Source organism: Calonectris borealis, chromosome 28, assembly GCF_964195595.1.
Source record: "Calonectris borealis chromosome 28, bCalBor7.hap1.2, whole genome shotgun sequence".
Classification (NCBI taxonomy): domain Eukaryota; kingdom Metazoa; phylum Chordata; class Aves; order Procellariiformes; family Procellariidae; genus Calonectris; species Calonectris borealis.
This window is the reverse complement of record NC_134339.1, coordinates 2,979,424-3,004,836: the sequence shown is the minus strand read 5'-3', so window position 1 is coordinate 3,004,836 and position 25,413 is coordinate 2,979,424. Positions and strand designations below refer to the sequence as shown.

The window sequence follows — 25,413 nt, the reverse complement described above, 5'->3', positions numbered from 1 at the left end:
GGGCTGCAGCTGGGGCTCCTCTTTGCAACATCTGCTTCCTTCTCATCCTTTATGCAGCTCTGTAATGAAAGAGGCAATGGTAAGCATACAAGGAGGGAACAAAATACTCCCTCTTCCACTTTCACCTTCCCTCTCTTCTTCTTTTTGTTCAGCTTAGTCCTCTACCTCCCCTGTGCCCTTTCCCTTCCTCTGCCGTCCCTGCCGCTGTAGATGTGTGCTCCTTTTCCACCAAAAATGGGGCAGCAAGGTACCTCTCCCCACACCCCATCCTTCCTCTTCCCAGCTTTCTCCCTTGCCCTGTCCTGGGAGATCTGTGGTCCTCCAAGGGTGCCCAGTGTCCCGCACAGCCATGGGCAGGTTTTCCTGGAGAAAGGCTTTTTATAGCATCTCTTCTGAAGCAGTTTGACAGCTCTCTGGAAACACCAGGCTGCTTATCACCAGAGCAAACCCTTCTGATACAGTGGGTGCAGTACCGCACATTTCAGGCCAAGATCTATTAATACAGCGTGAAGTGGCTGAGAGGGCAGAGGGAACATGATGGCTTTTCTAGAAGGAAGGAATGAAGGGCCAAACAGTGCCGCTCTTGCTGTTGGGAGCTCCTAGTAAGGTCTGTAGTATGGGGAGCATGACCAAGGCAGAGGTGAGCAAATGAGGGACTAAGGGAACATCTGTGATGTTGGGTGGAATACACAGGGTTAGGGAGTAAAAGGGGTCCTAATTTCTTAGAGCCCAATCTAATCTTTTACATTTTCAGAGGAGAGGAAGGAACCAGCTGTAATACTGGACAAGGACACTGGTTTCTTCCTTGTGTGGAAAGTCTCTGCTATTTTTTTCCCATTTGTGGCATCCCCGCTCTAAAGCATCACTTCCTAAAACATTCCTGTGATGCAGGGCACTGCTCTTAGATCTTTCTTCCTGTGCCTCAGTTTCCAGAGAGGATGCATGGTGACCGGCACTACAGCAAAAGCAGGTTCTCACACACAACCCAGACTCTGGACAGGGTTTTTCCTCCTGGACGTACCTGACCTTTTAGGTCAGGATCAGAGACCGCAGCCCAGGGTCCCAGGCCCTTTCTAGCCACTGCGTGCGCAAACCTCCTTCCGAGTCACTATTTTGCAAGCCCATGTGGACTGCAGAGAAGGAAAAAGGAAAACAAGACGCTTCCGATAGCAAATTTTTCCAAGCCTGAGGTCATTGCTTAAGTGCAAATAGTCACTCTTGTTTGCCTGGCTGCATCACACGCGAGGCGGTGTGATGCAGGAGAAGCTGGAGCACAGGAAGTTAAAAAACTAATAATTATTTCTGGCTTGTTGAGGCAAGGGAGAGGTGCCAGAAGTGCTTATGGTTTGGAAGGATGGGAGCTAACCCCTAAACCCAGCTGGTGGGAAGGACTGTCCCATTACCGGTGGCCAAGGAAACCACTCTGTCAGGCTCCCACACTGGAAAACACACTAGAGGAAAAGGAAACTTTCCAGTGCTGCCATGTGGTAAGAGTGTAATTTGGAGTCCAAATTTCTGATGGCTGGGAAGGTTTTGAAGATGGGTGCTGTGGAGCCAGGCGAAATGCAGCCACCCTGGAGCAGCCTGGCCTCTCCCGTTTGCTTAGGAAACAACTACAAATAGGATGCAGAAAGCACAGAAAGAATATTCTGGAGTGAAAAGAGGGCAAATCCTCTCCCACTCCCCGAGCAAACCTCCAGCCACGAGGGGTTCAGAAGAACACACCGTGATGGGCGGAGCTGTCCTGTCCAGTGCGTGATTTTTTACATCTTCCAATGAAGCCTCTGGTACTGAGGGCTGTCAGAGGCAGCTGGACCTCCAGTCAGATGTGACATTTTGCTTGGAAAATGAGAAATTTCGGTAGAGGTTGCAGAGTGCCAATTTCTTTGACAGCCAAAAGCGTTGCGTTACCGTGTGAGTGCAGGCAGACGTTTTGGGCAGTGACCTTGTCAGAGCACGTTTCCCGAGTGGTACGAGACGGGCTCAAAAACTCAAGTGCCCCAAGAGAAGGTGCTAAGCCAGGCTGATACGATAAAAAGCACCAAGCTGGTGAGCTGGGAAGGATGGTGTCATAGATAGAGACCTGGCTGGGGAATCGGGACGTCTGACTTCTTTTCTTGCTGCCTTTTCAGCACAGCTGGGGAATTCTGGTTACCTTCTTTCTTATTTCAGCTGCAAGATTGGCATTGCAAGGACGTTGTCTTTGTGCCTCTTAGGGAGATGCCCGGTTCCTAATGCACTAATGCAGCCGTGATCGGGGAGGCTGGTATGGTGCTGTTATCATGCCAGTTATCAAAGCAGAGTTAGCAGGTCCACGTGGCAGCTGTAGATGTTCTGAAGGATCCCAGAGTTAGTGAGACTGTCTTCTCCTGAGACGTTGTTGCCCCAAGGCTCGTTCTGGCTCGTTTTGAAGAGACCTTATTGCTAGCTTTGTTATTGAAAGGATCCAGGTTAAATTAACCCTCCAAACCACAGTGTGACTCGGCACAACCTGGAGTCCCTCTGCCCAGTGGAGATGGAGAGATGGGGGATGGTCCAGGTCCAGAGCCAGAATTTGGGTGTCCTGAATGGCCCCATGGACCAGTCTGTTTCTCTCCATCACCCGCAGAGGAAGAAAATTACGCTCCATAGGCTCAAGGCCTATTGATACCCCAAGGCTCTGTAGGCTGAAGGCCTTTGGGAATAGCCGAAGGATCCTGGATCGAGCAGACTCTCTGTGTCAGGACCCCGTCCCTCTTCCGTGCGCTGGCTGCAGCTCAGTCGTGCTCAGGCGCAGCCGGCTCCGTGTTGAAGTCGCTGGGTGTTTTACTCTGACTCTCTTTGCAGAATGTCATTCCTCCTGTGTTTGCTTTCCCTCCCCAGAGGAGTTCCTCTCCACCCTCGATCACTATGAAATTGCGTTCCCCATCCAAGTGGACCAAAATGGGGACTTCCTCACCTTTGACGTGAGAAGCCAACTGAAGCAACGCCCTCGGCGCAGTCTGGGCTCCTTGCCCTACGAGCCATCTGAGCAGCAGGTTTTCTACAAAGTCTCTGCCCACCGAACCCAATTCCTCCTCAACTTGACACTGCACTCCAACCTGCTGGCTGAGCACTTCACTGTCGAATACTGGAAGCGAGACGGCGTGGACTGGCAACATGATTTCCACGAAGACTGCCACTACGCAGGTCACTTGCAGGATCAGTACCTGAACTCAAAGGTCGCCATCAGCAACTGCAATGGACTGGTGAGTCTCTATTTTGCCCAGCCAAGGTCAAGGCTAACAACTAGAGCTGCCCATAAAGCAGAGCTGACTGTTGCAGAAAGAAAAGACCTGTTGCAGAGCTCTTGGTTGATCAGCAACAGCTCTTTTGTCTTTGCTATAGAAGTGCAACCCGCTTTGGGTCCTGGCAGGTGGGTCCATGATGGTGGGAAAGGCATGGGGTTGGTGTCAAGCTAGAATATTGCACACTGGCATCAAAAGTCAGGTGAGGGTGAAGAAGGCCACATCCCTTCTTTACATCCGTAGGGGTTCTTGATCCGTGTTTCGTTTGTAGTCCAGTTTCTGCCAAAGTCAGTGGGCATTTTTCCATTGATTTTAATTGGAATGGAATAATCCAGGCTCTAGACCGTTATTCTGGCTCTCACAGAACTCTCCCCTCCACTTTCAACAGCAACAGCAAAAGATACGTTTCACGTGTGCTAGTGAGGAAGAAGTGCAGGAGGGCACGAATTTCACGGCACAACTGGGAATGTCAAAAGTGCGTTCAGATCTTTACAATTGCAGATACGTTCCCGGGGTTCCCAGTCACTTCTGTCCAGATTTCAGGAGCTAAAAATGTGACTTCTGGGGGAAAAACTGAAATAATCAGTTTTTTCAATATGAAAAAGAGAACGTCAAGAGGGGACAAGATGGCATTCCTCAAAGAGGGTGAGAATGATTGATTTTGCATGTGCTAACAGCTAGGACTGGACATTGTGGTCTTAAATATCAGCAAGAAAGCTTAATGGAAGACATTAGTGGTAAGGATGGCTGAGCTCTGGACTAGATTGCTTGGAGAGTACGTGGCCCCTACATTGTTGGAGATCTTTAAGAACAGGCCAGACAAATGCCTCTCAAAAATATTCCAGGTATGATTCATTAGCTCTTCCAGCATTGGGAATAGACTAAGGACTTCCATCCTTATTTTTCTGTGATTTTCTGATATTTCTGGCTCACAAAGCACATTTCGTGACCTGCCAGATGGAGGGATGGAGCAAACATACCCTGTTAGCGAATCCCAAGGATGATGGCTCCCTTGGATGGGTAACGTGTAGAAAAGGACTCTGTAGGCCAGATTCATATTTATGCTACGGCCCCACCTCTTAGCAGTATTCTGGCAGTGTGGAAGAGCTTCCAAATGGGAATGAATTCACGTTTGATTTATTGCTAAATTACACTGCCAGAACAGTGCTGTGGGTTATTAACAGAAATGAGAATCTGACTCATTATATCATAGAGTCTAATGTTTCGATCTCACAGCCAAAAATCAGAGCTGCATAAACTCTTGGTTCCCTAGTTAGCCCTTTGTTTAGATATGGGAACTCTGCTGAAGTCCTAGACAATTTACTGGTGTTCACAAAAGCACTGAAGGGTGAGCTGGATGCTGCCGGCTCAGAAGGGATCTGGCATTAGCCTACCTTCCCGCTTGAGAGGGCAGCAAGTCCAGGGCAAGCAATGGCCCGGCAGCACTTGTACGGGGATAATTTAGTCCACAGGCTGTGTTTAGCTCTGGAGAGATACCAGGGGCTGTCTGGAGGAAAATGCAGCCAGGCATAAAGAGGGATGGAGGGTCATCCAACCACCTCTCCTTTTCCTGAACTCTCTCCTTCTGCCCTCGAGAGCTGTGGACATCAGCGAGGAGTGGGGAGGAGGTCTTCTGGGTTAGTGAGGAATTTGGACAGGAGGAGTCTGGCATCTTTTTAGCTGGCAGCGTGGGGGCTGCCCTTGCCACCGGAGAAGACCTGTTGCAGAGCTCTGGTTGATCAGCAACAGCTGATCCACTCGTGCCACCCCTCAGCCGCAGCACGCTCCCCTCCAGGCAGGCATCAGTCCGCTTTGGAGGGGACAGGTAGGAACAGAAGAAGGTCTCCAGTTGCTGAGGTCTCGAGGTTCAGGTTCGTGCTGACACGTGCTAAGGGGGGACTGCACACGGTGACCCGCGTTTGCGCAGACCTGACTCCCTGATGGTGCAAAGGGGGTTGTGTGGTTGAATGGGCGCAAGCAGGGACCAGGTGCTGATTACGGGGTGAGCTGTGCACGAGGAGGAGGGAAAGGGACGACTGCGTCCACAGAAGCGTCCAACAGAAAGCTGTGAAAATGGGTAACAAGCCCCAAGCCGTCCTCCTGTCCTCAAACTCCCACATCCCTAAGCAATTTCTGTGTCTGCAAGGTGTACCGCTGTAAACCGCTTTGTTTTCAAACACCCACGATGTAACTCGCACCTTCCGGCACCCCAGCTTTGGACTGCCAATATCTGGGCACGCTCCCATCGATTCCTCTTCCCGGCCACACGCACCGTCACCCCGGCCTGCGGGCGGGCAGGCAGCGTGGCTCACCCCACACATCTCCCGTGGAGGGCACGCCGTGCCGCGCTTCAGGCTGAGCAGGGGGGAGAGTCACCCAGGCTTAAGTTGTCGGAAGCAAAGGGCAAAATGGTCGGTTTTCCAGAACACGCAGAGCCATGAGCTGCCAGCAGGGCCAAGCACGAAGCAGCTGGAGCCTGCAGGGAGCAGCCCGGGCAGCTTTGTCTCAGCCTGGCCAGGAGCAAAGCTGCTTAAGCAAAGCTGCGTTTCATCCCACTGGCTGCATGAGATCCCAAGGACCCGTGTCCTACCGTCAAAAAAATCACAGCGAGGAGAAAACACCTTTAGGAGAGAAATGCCACTCTCTTACCCCTTGTGTCAGAGCTCATCGAAGGACAGCTTAAAGGCCAGGTTTTTCAACCCTGTGTGTCCGTGCTGAAGTTGTGTTTTCCCCTGAAAAGCCCTCCTGAAGTCAGCATGAACATTAAACGCTTGGAGCAAGGCAGATGGCCCCGCTGCCGAGGCTAACGTCGCGCTGCTTGTGTGCGCGTACGAGGAGGTGGACGAGCTGAATTGCAGTAGGTGGCTGTGCTTTTCTTAAGTGTGGTTATAGGCTAATAGCATAAACCATCCTTGCTCTGCAGATGACCTGGGTGAATCATAGACAGGATATCCAGTTTAGCTCCCCCACAAACCACAGGGATCTCTCTAAGGGCTTCTCGCCGCCCCCTTTCAACAGACGTGTGTCCCGTCCAGCACCCGGACCTCAGAGCTTGGTCTTTGGGGTCAGCGATGGGGCAGCGTTCAGACTCCAGTGACGGCTGAGCTTCGTTGCCGAAGGATGCCAGGCAGGCGGCGGAGCCTCCTGCCTCTCGTGCTCTGCAGAGGCTCCGGGTTTAAGTAAGAACGGCCTTTTTTCTAGCGGTACATGGTTTTCAGGCAGGACGTGCTCTCCCCTCCTGCTGCTCTGCCCCAAGCCGGTGGTGACCTCCTTCTCCCCGTCCCACAAAGCCGGCAGCCAGCTGGCTTCGCAGGCCGACACTCGGCTTTCCGCCGGAGCCCTCGCCAGGCTAACCTCACAGTACCTCGCTTGTGTTTGAAAAGGTGGAGCTGAGCCAAGAGCAACAGAGCCTGGTGCAGGAGGAAATCCCCCGGCACTCTGGAGATGGGGACTTCGCTGTGCACACACTGCCCTGATTCAGCTTTCATGGCAGGGAGGGAGAGGGGGAGAGACCTATTATGGAGGCAGCGTCCACCCCAGAGAGGCTCTCCCCCACGAACGCCCAGCAATAATGCCGTTACGCAGGTGGTGCCTTCCATGCAAGGACCTCAAGATGTTTTACAGAGACCTGCTTCCCCACTCCCCGTCCTGGGAGATCAGGGCTGCTGTCCCCCCTGCATAGAGGGGAGCTGGTAAAGTGCTGTGACATCCAAAGGACAACACCGGTGTAGAGCTGGTGGCAGAACGCGGGTGTCTCTGCACCCAGAGCTAGGCTGGCGCACAGGGAGTGGGAGGAAAGCCAGGTAACGTGGGTCTTAGATTTTTGGGATACTTCTTGTCCTGCTTGAGCAATGTCAGGCATGTTTCTGTGCCTCGGTTGCTTGTTGGTAAAGTTCAGCTGATAGCACACCCACATTTCTTGGAGTTAGGTGAGATTCAATGCCAGGAGCTGTTACAGCCATGGAGCTTCTGCTCGTATCATGTTGGGCTGCCAGAAACTTTTTAGGTTGCTCAGACCTTTTAGGTAGAGGGAAAGCTTGCTGCGAGGATAGGGCTAGCTGCGGAGGAGAGATCTTGTAAGCAGCTGGTGGGTTTGGCTGCTCATCCTGCTGGGGTCTGCTCCTGCCCAGTCCTCGCTGTCTCACGAGTGGGTCCACTCGCAGAGAGCAAAGTCTGGGCTCACAGCTGAGATTCATTCAGTCAAAGAGTAAAATAAGGGAGAACAACAAAAAAACAAATAAGGGAACAGAAACAGGATCATCTGACTGAGGTGGCCGGTCAGAGGTGTAAAAGGGGCAGTGAAGCCTACGGGGCACAACGCAGGTTTCAGGCTTCAGAGAAAGGTTGTGGCTCCTGCTGGTTGCCTCACTGCTAATCGGACTTCAGATTTTAAAGATTCAATGTGTTTCTCAAAAGCCTCTGAGCACCTACGCTTCTCTGCAGCTCTGTGTCTGAGTTTCCCAGCTGGTGGTAATGGTCCTGAGCTGCCTTCGAAGGTTCTTTGGTGAGGTTGGAAAGTGCAGCAGGTAGATCTCACTGCTGAGTTGTGCTATTGAAGGTACGGTATTGAGGATCCCACAGACAGCTCTCAATTAGTCTGAGTGGGTGGAATAGGAAACTACTTATTCATAATTTTGCAAGGAAAGACTGTGATTTCCAGAGGACTTTAGTGATCACAGATGTCCCAAGGCATCCACCACCATCTGGCTCTGTTTTCTCTGTTTGTAGGTTCATATAGTTCAGTGTTTGTGCATAAATGAAGGATTCCTTCACATTCTCAAAAGTATTTGTCAGTTCCCAGAAATTCAGCGGTTAATCATCAGAAAGCTCATTACGAGAAGCCACCAGGATGTCACCCAGTTCTCTCTCTACCTCTTTTATTGCCTTCCATCTCTTTCCTTCTGCAGCATGGGGTGATCGTCGCAGATGAGGAGGAATATTTCATTGAACCGCTGAGCCCGGGAGCCAATGTCAGCACAGGGGGCGAGGGCAAGGGCAGCCCCCACGTCGTCTACAAGCGATCGTCTCTCCAGTACCCACACATGGATGCAGCCTGCGGCGTGCTAGGTATCTGTACCCACCAACACATCCTCAATCCATCCCAGTGCAGGTTGGGAAAGTCCCAGTAGACCAGGCTTTGAAGGTCCACACTGCTCTATATGGCACAGAGTGAAATTTATATCTCCTGCATTCAAGAAAGTTTTCTGTATTTGCTTTTACCCATGTTAAGGATTTCTGGTGGCCTGGTCTTTGGAAAGCTCTTGTAGTCTCTTCTTCGCAGCAGGGCTTTTAAATTTGTAAATAGAGCGTGGAATAGAAGAGAAAAAACTGCCTCTTATTGTTCTTAAGAAAAATCCTCCCAGATTTGGCCAATTTTCAAGGTATTGAGAAATCGTAGCTTACACATGCTCAGCAGAGACTTGTCTTTGGGTTTTAGTCCCTGAAGATTGTGTCCACATTGAGAGACCTCTGCTGCTCTTAGAGACCGGGTGGAAAGGTGCGGGGTGGGATGTGGGGTCTGGTTAGTCACAGTGGGCTCTGGGAGACATTTATAGGGAATGGCAATTGCACATCTACGCTTACAGGCCTTTGACTTCCTTAAGGACTCGCACAGGTCTGCCCTGGCCTCTGCCCACGTGCCTGTGCCCTTCTCGTCCTTGCTAGCAGTCAGTCTGTGTCCCAGAGCCTGGCTGAAATCCCCGGCCCTTGTGAATGTGCAGAGTTGCTCCATCTGCCCAAAATGTTGCATGCACACAGGATGCTGCTCCCTCAGTTTAGAGGTTTCCCCTGGCTCCGTAAGGATGAGAGGAGATGCCATCCCTGCAGAGGGGCCAGCTGGCATTTTATGGATTGGAGTTCGTGGATGCAGAAGCAGAGCTGTTCCCAGTTGCTCCTGGCAGGTGTGTGTGTCCCTTCAGGATGTTCATCCAGTGCCCCAGTGGTGACACTTGACCAGACGAGGAGTCACTGCTAGAAGGGATGGAGCCTCTGGAGACACTGGGGCACTGCCAGCCTGCTCTGAGCAGGCTCTGAGTGTCCCCCGACCTGCCAGCATCTCTGGAGACAACCCGTGCTTCCCTGGCCTGGCTTCTCCCGTGGCAGCTCCCAAAATCACGTTGGACGAAATGCCAGCAGACTCCCCTTCTGCTGGCTCTTTGCCACGTTCCCCAGCTTCCAGACGAAAGTTAGCCTGTTCCTAATTGCTTCTTGGAAAGCAAAGCCCATGCAGTGGGAGCCACAGGCCAAATACAGTTCAGAACAACCACAGCGCAACTGGCCCCAGCAAAGCCGCCCTGTCCCCTCGCCCCACGGGCTGGACCTGTCCTGACCTGCCCGGCCCAGCTGGGCCCCGAGCACCCCCGTGGGTTCCCTCTGATCGGCCGGAGGGGACGGAGCTGGGAGATGGGGCTGCCTGCAGTGTGCCCACCTTCCCAGTCTTGCTGGACGTTTGGTGATCCAGCATCAGGGCAGAGGAGGGGGATTCAGCCGGCTCTCCTGACAGGGCAGGAGAGTGGTTGGAATCTCCCAGTCAGCTCTCCTGCCCCGTGGTGGTCTCCAGGCCGTGGGTTTGGAGCTGATGGCCCTGCTGGGGACATCTCTAGGGCCGAGTCAGTAGCACTTGAAGCCCGGAGCAAAGTCCTACAAACCTGCTCCTGCTTTGGAGGCTGCAGCCATTTCTGTGGAGGAAAAGCCAAGTCCTAAATTCAGGTCCTGGCAGGAAAAGGAAAGAGGAAATGATCTGCAATGGCTTTATTTTCAGATTATGTCTGTGTAGTTTCTAAATCCACACCGCTCTTCCCTGCGACAGAGGCGAGGGCAGGGCCTTGCAGCGCAGGCAGTGAAGTGCCTGGGGCTGCGGCAGCAGGACGGGCAGGCAGGAGGAGGGCAGGAGGGCAGGCAGGAGGAGGGCAGGAGAGCAGGCAGGAGGAGGGCAGGCAGGAGGAGGGCAGGAGAGCAGGCAGGAGGAGGGCAGGCAGGAGGAGGGCAGGAGGGCAGGCAGGAGAAGGGCAGGAGGGCAGGACGGGCAGGCAGGAGGAGGGCAGGAGGGCAGGCAGGAGGAGGGCAGGCAGGAGGAGGGCAGGAGGGCAGGCAGGAGGAGGGCAGGCAGGAGGAGGGCAGGAGGGCAGGCAGGAGCAGGGCAGGCAGGAGGAGGGCAGGAGGGCAGACAGGAGGAGGGCAGGCGGGCAGGACGGGCAGGCAGGAGGAGGGCAGGCAGGAGGAGGGCAGGAGGGCAGGCAGGAGAAGGGCAGGAGGGCAGGACGGGCAGGCAGGAAGAGGGCAGGAGGGCAGGCAGGAGGAGGGCAGGCAGGAGGAGGGCAGGAGGGCAGGACGGGCAGGCAGGAGGAGGGCAGGCAGGAGGAGGGCAGGAGGGCAGGCAGGAGGAGGGCAGGAGGGCAGGCAGGAGGAGGGCAGGCAGGAGGAGGGCAGGAGGGCAGGCAGGAGGAGGGCAGGCAGGAGGAGGGCAGGAGGGCAGGCGGCAGGAGGGCAGGAGGGCAGGACGGGCAGGCAGGAGGAGGGCAGGCAGGAGGAGGGCAGGAGGGCAGGCAGGAGGAGGGCAGGCAGGAGGAGGGCAGGAGGGCAGGCAGGATGCCAACGGGGCCGGCAGGAGCACGGGGCCAGCCCTGGGCTGCAGTAGGAAGAGCTCAGCAGATCCGGCCGACAGCAGTAGGGGCATTTGCTGGGTCCATGCATGGTGCATAAAGAGCCTCGCGATGGCCTTTCCTTCCCTGAAACCAAGCTCATTCTGCGCACCCCTCACCTCTGTGCGCTGCTGAATTGCTGGAGGGCAACAGGAAAAATCTCTTTCCCTCCTCAGATGAAAAGCCCTGGAAAGGGAGACACTGGTGGTTGCGGACGCTGAAGCCCTCCCCTCTGAAGCCGTCGGGCAACCACAGCCAGCGCGGCCAGCTGCCCCTGAAGAGATCCGTCAGCACGGAGCGCTACGTGGAGACCCTGGTGGTGGCTGACAAAATGATGGTGGGGTACCACGGGCGGCGGGACATAGAGCAGTACATCCTGGCCATCATGAATATTGTAAGTGTTATAACCACATCATGAACCTTGGGGGACCCCAGGGGCACCCAGCAGCAGAGAGCAAGCAGCAGTAAATCCTCCTGACGCAAGTCAATCTGTTCGTCACCCCAAATGTCTGGGTTTGGCAGAGGGTGCCATGTGCTTTTCCTGCAAGAAGACAAGCGGGATGGGAACGCAGTGGGGAAATCAGATCTGTTCCAGGATGGCAGTGGCTTCTCCCCCAGGATGGGTCAAAAATCCCGACACGCTGCTGCTGCTCACGAGCAGTGATATTCTGGAACCTGCAGGGACTCTCTGTTGTATAGGGGAGGCACTGTAGGAGAGGTAAACTCTGGCCTGTCTGACCATGCTACAGGCCAGATCTGGACTGGGAGAACAAAGCCCTTTCTTTGAACAGCATCTCTCATCTCAAATTAGCATTGCAAATAGGGCCAGCCAAGCTGAGAAACACATGGGAAAGCATAAGGACAGTGAGCTCTCACGCTTGGGGGCTGATCAGCGTGAGGGGCAGGGAGAAATACCCTCGGTCTTCCATACCGCGCTGCCCGTGTCTCTGGGTTACTGCAGAGGAGCTTCCTCTGCAGCATCAGATTTGGGTCATTGCTGGCGGCAGGATACCAGGCTAGATGCATTAACAGCCTGAATTGGCCATGCTGAATCCTCCTGTGAGGTGAGATAGGCTTGGAAGTTATCCATCAAACCGCTGAAAGCCCCTCTGTGATGGTTCTTTGTCCTGTCCTCTGCAGGATCTCTTTTCATGGCTTGCTCTGTTTGCATTTCTAAAGCGGATGCCAGATTTTAAAACAATACCGTTTCTAACTGTTTCATCTGCTGGAAAACACCCATCGTGTGGCGGCAGATTTCTGAGAGATGCTGTATTGTTCCCTGCCGACGGGCAGTCAGCAAAGCTTCGTCCGCATGGCTGCGTAATGCCAGGACTGTGGGGCTTCCCCACCTGAGCTCCAGACCGGGAGCGGGTGCTGTGGGATGTCGCCTTCACTGCTCGAATCTCCCCAGAAGGAGACACCGAGGTGTGAACATGGTTTAGGAGGCTCTGCAATCCAAGTGGTAACATGGAGTCCCATACCCCTTTCTGCTTTCTAAAAAGATTGTGTTCAGACCTTGCAGCCCACACCAACGAAGCAGCCCTGTTTCCCTCCACCGGGTGCCCAGTACATACCAGCTCACCCGCCGATTGCACCGTCACCCAGCCAGCGAGCTCATTTTTAAGACTCGTCTTTTCTTGTTTCTTGGAGGTCAGGTTGCCAAACTTTTCCAGGACTCGAGTCTGGGCAATATTGTCAATATCCTGGTGACCCGGCTGATTCTCCTCACCGAGGATCAGGTAAGGTGGGCTTTGCTGAGCCGCTTCCATCATGCGTCTGCACTTCCTTTGCGGGTCTGCGTGTTCCCCCTGGATGTCACCCCCAGGAGGTCCCCCCAGTGCAGTCTGCTGGGTGCACCACATCCTCCCAATGGCAGGCTATGGGCTGAGGAGACCTCTGGGACTCTGAGGACTGTTCCTATGATAAGGTGGCTTTAGGGAGGTTTAAGTAGCTGTAGTCCTCCTGAAGTCTTGCTTTCCCGTGGCCTCCATGAAAAGGTGAGGGCTTTTGGACTGGTGTCAGTGCTCTGCTGGCATGGGAATAGGCAGTGCCTTCATATCAGAGCTTTCCTGGGAACACACTGTCATATTGCTTCCATTCCAGCCCACACTGGAGATTAACCACCACGCCGGGAAATCCCTGGACAGCTTCTGCAAGTGGCAGAAATCCATTGTGAACAGGAACGGTAACGGGAACGCTATCCCCGAGAATGGCATAGCCAACCACGACACTGCAGTGCTGATCACCAGGTAAGGCTGAGCCCGGCCCTGGCAGCGCTGTCCTCACGGGGAGGTTGTCCTCATGCGGCTGTCCTCTATCTCTGCCCAAGTGGTTCATCCGAAGCTTCCTTCCCATGCGCTCCCCAGCAAGCTGCCTGGCAGCGGCTGTCGCTCAGGCTGGCCACTTGCCAGTTCCCTTGCAGCGATGCAGATCGTTGCAGTTATCATCCTCCAGTGTCTTCCCTCAATCTTTGTTGTGCTCTCAAGGAGCTTAGTTTGCAGCCGCGGGTATTTGTGCACCAAAAGTCAATGGCGCAGTGTGTACAGTGGTGTTGGGCATGTGTGGGAACCCACCCCGGAGTCGTGGAGCATCGGGCGTCCTACTGAAACGGAGAGCCCCATCTGTCCCTGCTGAGAAAGATGGAGAGGAGGTCACAGGTGGGACCTGAGCGTCGTGACGGTGACAGAATGCCTCCAGCCAGTACGGCATTTGGCTCACCTCATTTTACCTCACCTCACTCTCTCCTTGGTAGCCTATGGACACCCTTGAAGAGTGACTTCATCCCTTAGGACAAGAGCAGTCCTGCCCTGCCTGTGTCTCTGCGCTCCTGTAACAACAGTCTAGGTCAGCAGCTTAACCTGGCTGCTAATTAGACCTCCAGAGGTGCGTGAAGGGGTCTGAACCTTCACACGCAGGACAAATAACCCCCGTCAGAATAGACGGGTGCTTGAGCCTGGAGCAGCAGAGGGTACAGGAGGGACGGCTGGAAGGACGGACGGATGGTCGGAAGGAAGGAAGGTGCAGAGAGGACGACAGGGACAGTGGAAGGAACAGAGGGGTGGCTGGGAGGACAGAGGATGCTGAAGGGAGAGCTGGAAGGACGGAGGGGACGAAGGGTGCTGAGAGGCAGCTGCCAGCTGCGCGCGGGGCACTGGCTCTCCAGTGCCCGTATAAACCCTACTTGGGCAGAGGGGCAGCAGCCTGGGGAGAAGCCAAAGGCAAACCCAAGATTTGTTTGTGCTTTTTTTCCCCCCCTCTTGCGGAGTGGAAGAAAGTCATAAAATGAAAGCGCTGGAGAGGGGAGCCTCCAAGCGGGAGCCCGTTTCGTTGGCACCGTGCACCGCTCTCCTGCTCCAGTTCCTGACGGCAGCGGGAGTCGAGTGCAGCCTGGTGCATCCCTCCCGGGGAGCTTGTGCGATGGGAGCCCACAAGCACCAGGGGAGAAGCGAGCAAAAGGCCCCTCGGCCCCAGCTTTTCACCCTCCCGGAGCTGCAGCGTCTGCTTTTCCTTCCCTACCACCACATGTGTGGGATGCAAACGCCGGCTCCGAGTTCTTCGGCCTCTCACCAGATGTTTGAGCTAACCCGAAGCGACTCGCCGGGCCGGCTGCGCCAGGCTTGGACAGCACCAGCGCATCTGGCCCCGTCTCTAATAAATTCCCCGTCTCCCGATAACATCTTGCTGAGCTGCGGGCTTTTTTCTCTTGCAGGGACGTGTCAAACCAGAGCCTCCGAAGGCTTTAACGGTATTCGCTTAAAACAAAGCAACAAATGTTTTTCACTCACTCGGTTTCCTGCCGGGGGTGAGAGGTTTGGACACTTCCAGAGAGCGCCAGGGGCCAAAGGGACAGGAGCCATCACCAGGAACCCGTCACACTTAACCCATCGTGTGCTATCAGCTTGCTTCCTCCCCACTCTCGTCCCCGTGGGGTCGCAGGGGCGAGCGGTGTCGGATGGTCCTGCTCGCCGGGCGGGTTCCCCCAGGTCAGCATCCTCGGTGCTCCGAGCCCAGCTGGCACTCAGGTTGAAATGCACCTCGGGGCCAAGGAGCAACACCCCAACCCGGCTCTGGGGCGTCCCAGCCCGGCTGCCACCGGTCCCCCCGCCTGCCCACCTTACACGGATTTCAGTCTTAGCCTTGCCCCTTTCAGCCCGGGTTTTGCAAAGACCCAAATGTCTGGGGAGTCTCACCTTGTGGAGAAGGTATTTGAACAGAGGCAGGGAGGGCATGCGTTTGTCTCCACAATTAAATGATAATATTCACTCTCTGGCCCAAACTGGTCTCTTTTGGAGCTGCTGCCGCGTCCCATTGCGAGGGTGCTGCATTTCAATTTGGAGGAGATTTTACTTTGCTGTCCTCGTTTAGCTTTTCCTTGTACACGGCTAACGATGTGCAAACAGTCGATTCCTTGATGCAATGGCTGGAAGTCGAGGCCAGGAACAGAGCGAAGAGTCATCTTGTATCAACCCATATTAAATTTGTTTGGAAAATTCTCAGTAAAGATCTAAACTGAAAAAAAAAAATCATTTTAGTATTTTAATGAAACCACAGTGGGTTTTCAAGCTGAAATGTGTTCCCAGAGAACTTCAAGGCTGGAATAACGTTGTCCTTGCTGATTTACCACGTTTCATCAAAACGAAACCTCTGACCCCGCTCAGCACTGCCTCACAGTTAAGGGACAGGAGCTATCGTTAAAAATCCACAGAGAGTCTCAGCCCGGGGAAAGCGAGTGTTGTACAATACGGATCAGAGGCGTCTTACCTGTTACAGTCGATACTTCCCATTCCAGAAGTGTTGCATGAGCCATGTTTTGAAGTGTTTTGGATGTGAACACATCAGTAAAATGGAGATGCGCTATTTTGGAGCCACCGAAATTAAAAGTGTTCTTAACACCGCCTTCTCTTCTTTGCAGATACGACATTTGCATCTACAAGAATAAACCGTGTGGCACCCTGGGTAGGTAGGATTTTGCTGCCCCTTCGGCAGCATCTCCGGGAGCGTGGCGAGGGCGGGCTGTGCCATCCCCCTTTCCTAGGGAGCAGGCTGAGGGGATGTGCTCGCCCAACGCTACCGCAAGCACCGGCAGCCGAGCCAGGAACAGGCCAGTGGTTTCCAGCCCGCTCGACTATGTAGTCTCCTTACTTCTGTAAACGCTAAAAGCAACAACCCAGAGGACAGATGGGCTCTGGAAGGCTTCTCCGTTTTATCCCTGGGTCAGGTCCAGCCTGATGATTAAGAACCGCTCGCATCTAGGGCTGGTCCATAGCCTAGTGGTGTATTCCTGGCTTAGCAGGGAGAAATAAGACTTTTTTTGTGATGACTATAAAGGGAGTTCTTTATTTAAACTGCGAGACGCAGACAGACCCTGCAGCTCTCTCTGGCTATAGCTCCTAATTTGTCTTGCCCTGGTCTAGACTAAGCAGTCAGGGAGGGATTACTGCTCTGAATCACTGCAGTTAAAAAGGAAAAGTTGGTGGATCTCTGACCTGATGTGGCTGCAGACGAGGTGCCTGGGAGGGAGGTTGAGGCTGAAGGTGCCGTGACGGCTCGATTCGTTCCTTTAACAGAGGCTGTTCCTTCCCTGGCCCGGTGCAGCGGGCACAGCCTGCAGTGGTGGGACACTGTATGGGCAGAGGGTGGGGGGAATCTGCTGCCATGATTCCGGGGGGATTTCTGCATGATCCAGCCCTCCAGATGGAGTCAGGCTGGGTTCCTGATCATGGTGGGTGTCAGCCAGAACTCAGCGCAGATGGTCAGGTTGGATCCTGGCTTACTCAGCTGTCCAGGCTGCCCTGGCCGAGTTTGGATGCCCAAGTGCTGGTGCAGCTGATCTCAGGTTCCTCCACCAGCAGTGCCAGTGTTGTGACAAGGACTGCTCCCCCTCTGCACACAGTCTGGGGGTTGGATATGAAATTCAGAGGATTTTGACCTATTCTTAGCATTTCCAAGCCTGTCGTTAATTTAGTTGACAGTGCTGAGTGACCATATGCCCACAGCCCATAAAAGCCGTGGGTCCATCCCAAAGCCCAGTGCAACTGGTGGGAAGAAGCTTGTTACTGACAGCAGGCTATGCTCAGTGTTAGTGAGCGTGAATCACATCAATTAGTCCCCAAACACCACCCACGTCCCCTGCAGATGCTGTCCCTATGTGTCCCTATCTGGCTTCCCTAGGCCTGGCCCCCGTCGGCGGGATGTGCGAACGAGAACGAAGCTGCAGCATCAATGAGGACATTGGCCTGGCCACAGCCTTCACCATTGCCCACGAGATCGGCCACACGTGAGTACTGTGCCAGAAGAGTCCCTGAAAGCGGCCATCACAGAGAAGGGCCCCTGTTGGTTTGTTCCTGCCAACAGGAGCTGAAAAATCCTTCCTACGGATGATCCAGATGTGTTGAAAATGCAGCAGCTGATCATCTTTCTATTGCCTTGGCGCTGCTTTCTAGGTTTGGCATGAATCACGACGGGGTCGGCAACAGTTGTGGCTCCCGCGGGCAAGAAACGGCCAAGCTCATGGCTGCTCACATCACCATGAAGACCAACCCGTTTGTATGGTCCACGTGCAGCAGGGATTACATCACCAGCTTCCTGGAGTAAGGAATCCATCTCACCTTGCCCTTCCTTCTGCCTCGCAACCAGTACACACCTTCAACCTCTCACAGTCACTTGTGAGGAGTGGGTAAAGCCAAAGAAAAGCCCCCAAAGCACACAGCCCATGCACCTTCTGTCTTGTCTCCCAGCACCTCATCCTGTCCCAAGAGGCATGTGCTTTCCTTCCTTCCTTTAGACTTCCCCATGGTTTGCTTACCTGCAGAAGACACTAACCCCATTTACCTTGCAGCTCTGAGACCTTTATTTAGGCTCCCCACTTCCAGAAACTTCACAAATAATGTCAGTAGCTTCTGGAGGCATATGGGTATTTCTGAAGTTCAGCCAGGAATTGCAGGGAAGGGTTGGTGTGGGGAAGGAGGAACTGGAGACAGGACTGGGTCTGCATGGTCTAGCCAGCTTCTCCAGACACTAAGGAGGAGAGTTTTCAGTTGTGAACAAGCAATGTAGGAGAAAGGTTTTGGTTTTTTTTTCCAAAGCACCTTTAGGATTCAGGAGAAGGGATTTGGGCTCCTAAATCCCAGAGTTTCGATATTGTCACCTTGCCTGAGTCATGCCTCCGCAGCCTGAGAGAGCTTCTTGCAGCCCCCAGGGTTTCTATCACAAAACGAGCAGTCAGGATCAATTTTGGTGAGGTTTTTGGTAGGATACGGGCACTACCTAATAGAAGGACTGGGTAGGACTTGAGTCACAACTGGAAGAAGCAAGTGTGTGGGGTCACTGCGGCGGGAAGTCCCCGGGGAGTCTGAATACCAGAGCTCGACCGGAGACGCTGCTGTTGTAATGCTGCGAGAGGGGCAGCGGAGGCAAGCCTCCCCGAGGGGCTGCCGCCTGCCCCACTGTCCCGCAAAGCTTGGCCAAACCACGCGGCTCCTCACCAAATCCCACATCTGGCAGCTCGTGTTTGGCCGCAGCGAAACCTCTCTCCCTTGCTCTTGACCCCTGGACGTGCACCGCAGCAAGGCACGTTGCACGGACAGCGCCGGGAAGGCGCCGGGCCAGAGGCTGCCTTGTCCTCAGGTAACCCCGAGGTCTCGGCAGGGCTGGCGGAGGACGGCGAGTTCATGTCGGCCCTCTCCACGGTTTGTGCTGGCCGCCCCCGCCTGAGCGCGGCCCCAGGAACCTCCGCCGGGATGGGGCCGTGGTGCGTGCAAGACCCTGGGACACAGGGCCGGGGGAGGGAAAGGGGGAGGGAAAGGCATGTTTCTTGCCAAATTTGGACGCTCCTACAAAGCTCTGGCATGCAGAAGGATGGGCTTGGAGAGCAGGGGCTCTCCGCGCTCGGCACCTCCAGTTGCTCTCAGCTGGGGCTCTGCAGCCGTGGGGTGGGAGGGCAGCCCCTTCGCCCACCCGCCGCCCTGGGGGTCCTGGGCACGTGCCTGCCTGCGCCCTGCCATGCTCTGTCTGCTGGACCCGGGACCCGTCGGGACAACCAGGGGCTGGGGGTAGCCTGCAAAACCCTCAGATTAAAACTTCTAGAGTTACCTAGGAAGAAGCATGTGCTTCCCAGCCCCGAGGGCACAGATAGAAAGACTTCAGAGCACTTTTTCAGCCCCGGTTTTGCCCGGAGGAGGCTGGTGGAGTTATCCCCCCCAAGCAGCCAAGCATGTGAGAGCTCAGCCTGTGTGGGGCAGGGAGTGCCTGCTGCTGTTCCTCCACCGTGATGCTCTCCTACAAGTCCTTCTGAGCTCTGATTCTCATCTCTTGTTTCCAGCTCCGGGATGGGATTATGCCTGAACAACGCTCCTCCCAAGCAAGACTTTATCTACCCAACGGTGGCTCCAGGACAGGCCTACGATGCAGATGAGCAGTGCCGTTTCCAGTACGGAGTTAAATCTCGCCAGTGTAAATACGGGGTAGAGAGCCTTCCTGCTTTACTATCGGTTCCCAGGGGGTGGAGGACGGGGGCTACAAGGGCGAAGGGGCCATGGGGCCGTTCCTCTGCTGCCCACATCGCTTTGCTCTCCTGCTTCAGATGAAGGGCACTGGCACGTTGCCTGTGAGCTTTTTGCCTTGCTTCCCTGTGAGAGGACAGAGGAGGTCATTTCCCATCCATAAAGGTTGACCCCAGCTCAGTTTCGGTCAGATTATTCCCATGGGAAGAGATCTCTTGCCTCTGTCTGATACCTTGGCTGCTGCTGGACCCCAAGGGTTGCAGCTGGAAGCCAAGCTGCAGTCCCCTCATCCAGACTCCTCTCTCAGCAGGGCTTTGTACACAGACGTGTTTTTCATAACCCTTACTAGAAGTCGTCATGGTGCTCGCACAAACTTAGGAGGAGAAGCCTCTTTCTTCCAGGTGAGGTGGGTCGATGTGCTGTAGGTCCGTCCGAGGGACAGCTGCCCACCTAAGCCACTCCCGCCATCACGCTGCCATCCCCTGATCTTTGAATCCAGGAAACCACCGAAAGGAAAGGTTATTTCAGGAGAAAAGATCTCAGCCTGACGTTTTGCTGTTCTTAACGTACCGGACATTGCCAACTACCTGAGCATAGTGGCGAGGGGGAAGCACCTGCACGAAGGGGCTAACTGAACTCCTTAACGCATCCACTTTCCCCTGGAGAAAACAGAGGAGCCAGCAATGAGATACCCGGGCAGCTGTGCTGTCTGACGAGCACACGTCTGTACCCACCCCAGTCTAAGCCCTGGAAAGCTGTGAAGGAGGAAACACATCAGATGAAGGTTTAGTTTCTCTTGCAACCGTGTAAATCCAAGCCCAGTGCTGCCATTGAAGTGACCCGATGTGAACCAGTTTATCACTCTGAGTGTTCATCTTGAGTATGGTTAAACACTAAACCACCTCCAGGTGGTCTCACCAACCCGTCTTGGTGAACAAAGGGCAAAGCTTGGCTCTCCCTGGTCCAGTGCTGCCTTTCGACATGGCCCAGGGGCCAGAGCCCGCTGGTCATGGAGCAGATGCAGTCTTGCGAGATGCCCAGAGCCACAGCAGAAGTCTGGGTCCGAATACCATGGTCGTGGTATCTGATGTCGGGTGCTACCAACTGCGGTCTGTGCCCCTCCTCAGCTGAGCCGGAGGCAGTGAAATGGAAACTTTCCATGTTTACATGCCTGTTTCCCGGCTAATTTTTAACTTGGGCAGACGCTTCCTGTATGGATACAAGTATCACAAAAGCACAAGATGTCCTTGTGATGGCCCTTCTAGGCCAGCCTGTCTTGTGTGTTCTTTGGGAGAAACCCAAGGGGCGTAAGGGCTCGAGCGTGTGCAGATAAATCTGGGTACTTGTGTAAGTCCACCCATTTGTGCCCCATATAAACAGACTCCAAACGTGGCAGGATCCCTTCCTCCACGCCAGTACAGAGCAGATGATTAATAGGTGTCACGAGGCCAGAGTGAACAGATGTCACTGGTTGAAGCTGGGACGTCCCGTCCCTTGGTGACACAGAGAGAAGAGCCGATACAGGAGCTCCTACTTCCCAGTAGTCGTGCTGGCTCTCCCAGAGCGGTATGGAGGGGTGGATGCCTTTTGAAGATGGGAGAGACTTTCTCCTTTCGCTGGTTAAAGCCAGCTGCAGCTGGGCTTTGGCGAAGGAGTTGGGAACCAAAATCCCTTTGCAGCTGCGCTCCTCGGTGCATACCCCACAGTATTTTTCTTTGCCGGCTCGCCCTGCGTCGCTCTACTGTCACAACCCCGGGAACAGGAGGGAAGCAGAGAAATCCCGAGCTCGTCTTTTCATCCCTCTTGGTACCAGCATAGAGGATTCCCAGTCGTTGAGTCAGTTCATCCGGCGGGGGTATCGGTTCCTGTTCAGAGCGCAGCCCTTGGCGGGGCGGAGGAGAGCCTGGCTGGACGGCTGAACCAAGCCCGGAGGCGTGATGAACAGGCTGCTTCCCGACTGGAGGCAGGCGGCCCATGGGAGCTGTCTCGTAGGTGACGCTGCCGGAGGGGCAGGCAGGAGGCCAGGCGGTCGCTGTGCCGGCACCGGAGCATGCAGCGCAGAGCACGCCGGGTCCTTCAGCCCGTGCTGCGGCATTGGTGTGCACCGACAGCGGCACCGGCGTGTGTGCCGGGCTCTGCTCTCACATCTCGAGACGGTTTCTTTCATTGACGATGCAAACCTGTTTAAGTATGACGTAGGTCACGGCAATCTGCTCTCTGAGAAGCAGCAAGTTTTTCAGAGGCTTCTTTCAGGAGTAGGAGCAGGATGGTGACCTGGCAGGAAACTCAGCTCTGGATTTTAGGTGTTGCTTTGCAGTTTGCAGGTGTTCAAGCCCAGCCTGGTTGATTTAGTGGCAGAGCAGGTTCAAATGGCCTGGACTTTCTGATTTAGCAGCTGTGACAACTTTGCAGAGTCTCTGTCGTGGACCTAACTTTTGGGTGGGTTCTCGAACAACCAAGGGAAGCTTTTTGTTTGCTGGTGCTCTGAAAGGTCAGGATGGGCTGAAGCTCAGGATCTACAGCTGAGGAAACCTCCTGGAAGGAGGTCTGGAGTCCTCAGCCCAGTATCACTCAGTGGATCCAACTGCACCTAGCAGAGACAGAGCAGAAGTGCCCACTTCTGGAGCTGCTTAAGGGCTAGCTCAGTGTCTAGCGTTATTTTGATTATTCTGAAAACGGCTCTAAATCTTCCAGAGGAGTCTTCCCTTTGGGACTGTTAGGCTGGCTGGAGATGGCCAGTACACAAGCGAGTCACGCTGTGACCTGCAGTGCGTTCCTGTAGCAGATGACGACAGATGCTCCCGGCGAGTCCCAGCTTCCCGCAGAGGCAGATCCGGAGCTGCCTGGCAGATCTGGACCCTCGTGGCGTGGGGATGCTCATGACAGGTGCTAGGAACGGGCCCTTGTGCTCGGCCTCCGCTGCACAGACCCAAAAAAGAGAACATCCCTCGGCCCTGGGGAGAGGTGGAGCACAGCGGGATGAGCTCGGGACTCAGCGGGATGTCCGAGGAGCTGTGTCCTCTGTGGCACAAAGACCAGGTTTGGCTGCGGGGGCTGGCTGGGGAGCCAGCTCTGGCACCCGAGCGCAGTAGAACCTCCAAATCCAGAGAGCCCCAAGCACAAGGAGAAGTGCTTAGGCTTAATCCAGAGAAGGGGGTGAGCTGTCAGTGGCCTTGGGGTGACTGCAGCTGGCAACACCTTGTAAGATTTTATCTCATTTTCCCCCCACCATGCTGAAAACACTCCTGTCCCTGTGTCCCAGCCCAGCTGGTGCTTCTCAAGCGCACCGGCGTGCTGCTGCCCCAGCCTCGCAGCCCCTAGCACAAGCGAATCCTAATCTCGGCTTTGTTTCTTTGTCTCTTTCTTCCTCCCTCCCCCTCTCTCCCCCCAAATCTCTCTCTTTCCAGGAAGTCTGCAGTGAGTTATGGTGTCTGAGTAAAAGCAACCGCTGCATCACCAACAGCATCCCTGCTGCTGAGGGGACCATATGCCAAACCAACACCATTGAAAAGGGGGTAAGGAAGCCCGGGGCACCGTAGCGAGTTGACAGTGAGTGGTCGAATCCCTCTTCCAGCAATAATCGGGATTATTGTTCGCATTGGTGAGCACGGAGTTGATTTAAGAGCACCCAGCAGCCTGTCCTCCCCTGCCTCCCGGAGCCTGGAGCCACCCCCACCCTCCCTGCCGGCGCAGAGGGAGGCTGGGATGTGCCAAGGAGCCCGGGGGGCCGTAATCACCCCGAAGTACAGATCATCTTGCATGTTGCTGGAGATGCAGAATATTAAGTCCCTGCTCCAGCGAGCTTCTTGGTCTCACCTAGGAGGCACGGTAAGGTGACGTCAAGCTACGGCGTATGCTTTAGATGAACATCTTGTTCTCAGGTCTGCTGAGGTCTCCTGGCTGTCCTGAGAAAAGTCATTTTTGCCCCAATTTCCCCAGGAGGGACAATGGGTTTGTTACAAGCGTTCAGAGGAACTTGTGAATAACTGCCTCGCGAGGGTAGATATGATGAAACCTTCATTTTTCAGGCTCAGCTGAGAGAGGAGGGTAGGATTTTTCATGACCACATATTTTGAAAACGAATTTTGGCTTGATTGTTCATATTGCTTCGTTCCTTGCACCTCCTACACCCATTTGCGCCAATATAAAGCGAGTGTGTAGCATTCTTAAAACAAAGTGCCTTTGCAAACTGAATAATAATTGGGACAATGGAGAATCAGGGCTGGCTCATTCTCCATTAAATGAACATGTGTTTTTCCACTAGAGGGAAACTAATTCCCAAGAAATTCAAGAATAATTTCAAATCCTTAAGAAGCTGGAGAAGCTGATGTGCAGGAAAGAGGATGGCTTTGACAAATGCATTATTCTTTGCAAACAGTCATCTTAGTTCTGCTGGAAATTAGATCGAAAAGGAGTAGACAGCTCCTGGGGCTGAACATCCCTGCTGCTGGAGATTCACCGTATACAATGGCAATTTTTTTCTACTAGTCATCTTTTTTTTACCGGCTTTTCCCACGTTTAAGTATCTCTTTTTCCCCCACTTCCTAGTTGTTTTTTAACCAGGGCTCTTCAAAAGTCCTAAAAGAGAAGTGAAGTGACAAGCAGCCCCCAGGACTGGTGGGAGCTATTCCCAGTGAAGATACTGACTCAGTCTGAACCCCCAGTTACCCTCCTGTGCTTCTGTTTATCCTTTTGTATTAATTCATGCTTCAGAAGTGATTTAATATCCTTGGGTGAAAGAAGATGCACCTTTGTATTAAGTTGCTACACCTTCACCAGCTGGTGGCCCCTGCGCTTGCCGGCCAGGGGAGCCCTCAGACCTCAGCCCTTGGCTGGAGCAGCTCCCTGAGGTCTACCCTGGCTTCTCCCTTTCTAGCTGGGGAGAGCAGAGGGAAGGATCAGGGCGTAGAAGCTGTTTAAGGTATGCAAGATGAAAGGAGAGGTAGGGTGAGTTTCTGTGCTCTGCCGCCCAACTGGGGAAGCAGTGCGGGGGGAAGACTGAGCCGAGCTCTGTTGGATGATGGGCTGTGCCCACATCCCAGACCTCGGATTGTTTCCTCCTCCCAAATTCTCCTATTTTTTTTTTTAACTGATCCCCCGTGGTTGTTATGGCTTCACCTGTCTTACCCCAAGAACCCGCAGTGGGTGACTTCAGGCCCAGATCTCGTGGGAGTTTCTGCTGCCGTAGGGGTGCCCCTGGCTGCTCAGACACTGGGTTCTCTCTCTTGCTGGCTCTTTCCCTGCCTGTTTTGGTTTTCTTTTCTCTTTTTTTTTTTTTTTTAAATTTCCATTAATCAAGCACTTGTTACGCAGGTTGTGGTCAGCGCACCCTGTGAGGATGCCTTTCATTATGCATCCTCCCTCCCGGCATGCCCGCAACTCCTATCTGGTCCTGCAGCCGGCACGTGTCCGTGCTTACCGCAGGAGGACGAGCCAGGGTCTGCTCCCAGCAGCCAGGGCACAAGGACAGAGCCCACCACGGATGCTCTCGGGAGCCCTGAGCACGTGGAGGGGTTTGCAGGGGCTGGGCAGGCTCCTGGATCCTTCCTGCAAAAGCAGCAGCCCCAGTACCTCCAGTCTGGAGCATCAGCCGGGGCACCAGAAAGGCTGTGCCTGCAGAGCATCTCCTCTGCATGGGATCGCACCTTTGGAAAGGCGCTGGTGTGCAAGGAGGTCGCTAGCTGAGTGTCCTGGGAGGCCATGGTTCATTTTTCGCTGCCCATGGAGAGCCTGGCTCGGGAGCTGGGAGAGGCTGTGCCAGCAGCTCCAGGGTGGGTTATCAGCCCCTGGAACGAATGCACAGCGGTTTCTTCCTTCCTGGGATTATCTCAGCTCCCGAGGCATGGTGTCCGGCACCGTGCCCGGAGAACAGCAGCGGCTCTGGCAGTGTCCCGCTCCTTGCGTCACTGTTGACTCCAGGGACTGCGGGACGTTTTCCAGGTCCGAAGGAAATATTTCATAGGCAAGTTTACGTGAGCATCTGTCACCGACAGGATGGAGACAGGC

The 25,413-nt window shown here is 54.4% G+C and overlaps 1 protein-coding gene across 1 annotated transcript in view; it reads left to right on the top strand.

The window, feature by feature from the left end:
* Positions 1-25,413, top strand: part of ADAMTS10 (ADAM metallopeptidase with thrombospondin type 1 motif 10) — a 59,461-nt gene that overhangs the window by 16,114 nt on the left and 17,934 nt on the right. Inside the window, exons 3-12 of the mRNA XM_075175176.1 lie at positions 2,863-3,227; positions 8,174-8,333; positions 11,083-11,300; positions 12,562-12,645; positions 13,010-13,155; positions 15,819-15,862; positions 17,078-17,183; positions 17,350-17,496; positions 19,227-19,368; positions 22,815-22,922. Coding sequence (XP_075031277.1) covers positions 2,863-3,227; positions 8,174-8,333; positions 11,083-11,300; positions 12,562-12,645; positions 13,010-13,155; positions 15,819-15,862; positions 17,078-17,183; positions 17,350-17,496; positions 19,227-19,368; positions 22,815-22,922 — 1,520 coding nt within the window. The remainder of the gene's footprint in view (positions 1-2,862; positions 3,228-8,173; positions 8,334-11,082; positions 11,301-12,561; positions 12,646-13,009; positions 13,156-15,818; positions 15,863-17,077; positions 17,184-17,349; positions 17,497-19,226; positions 19,369-22,814; positions 22,923-25,413) is intronic.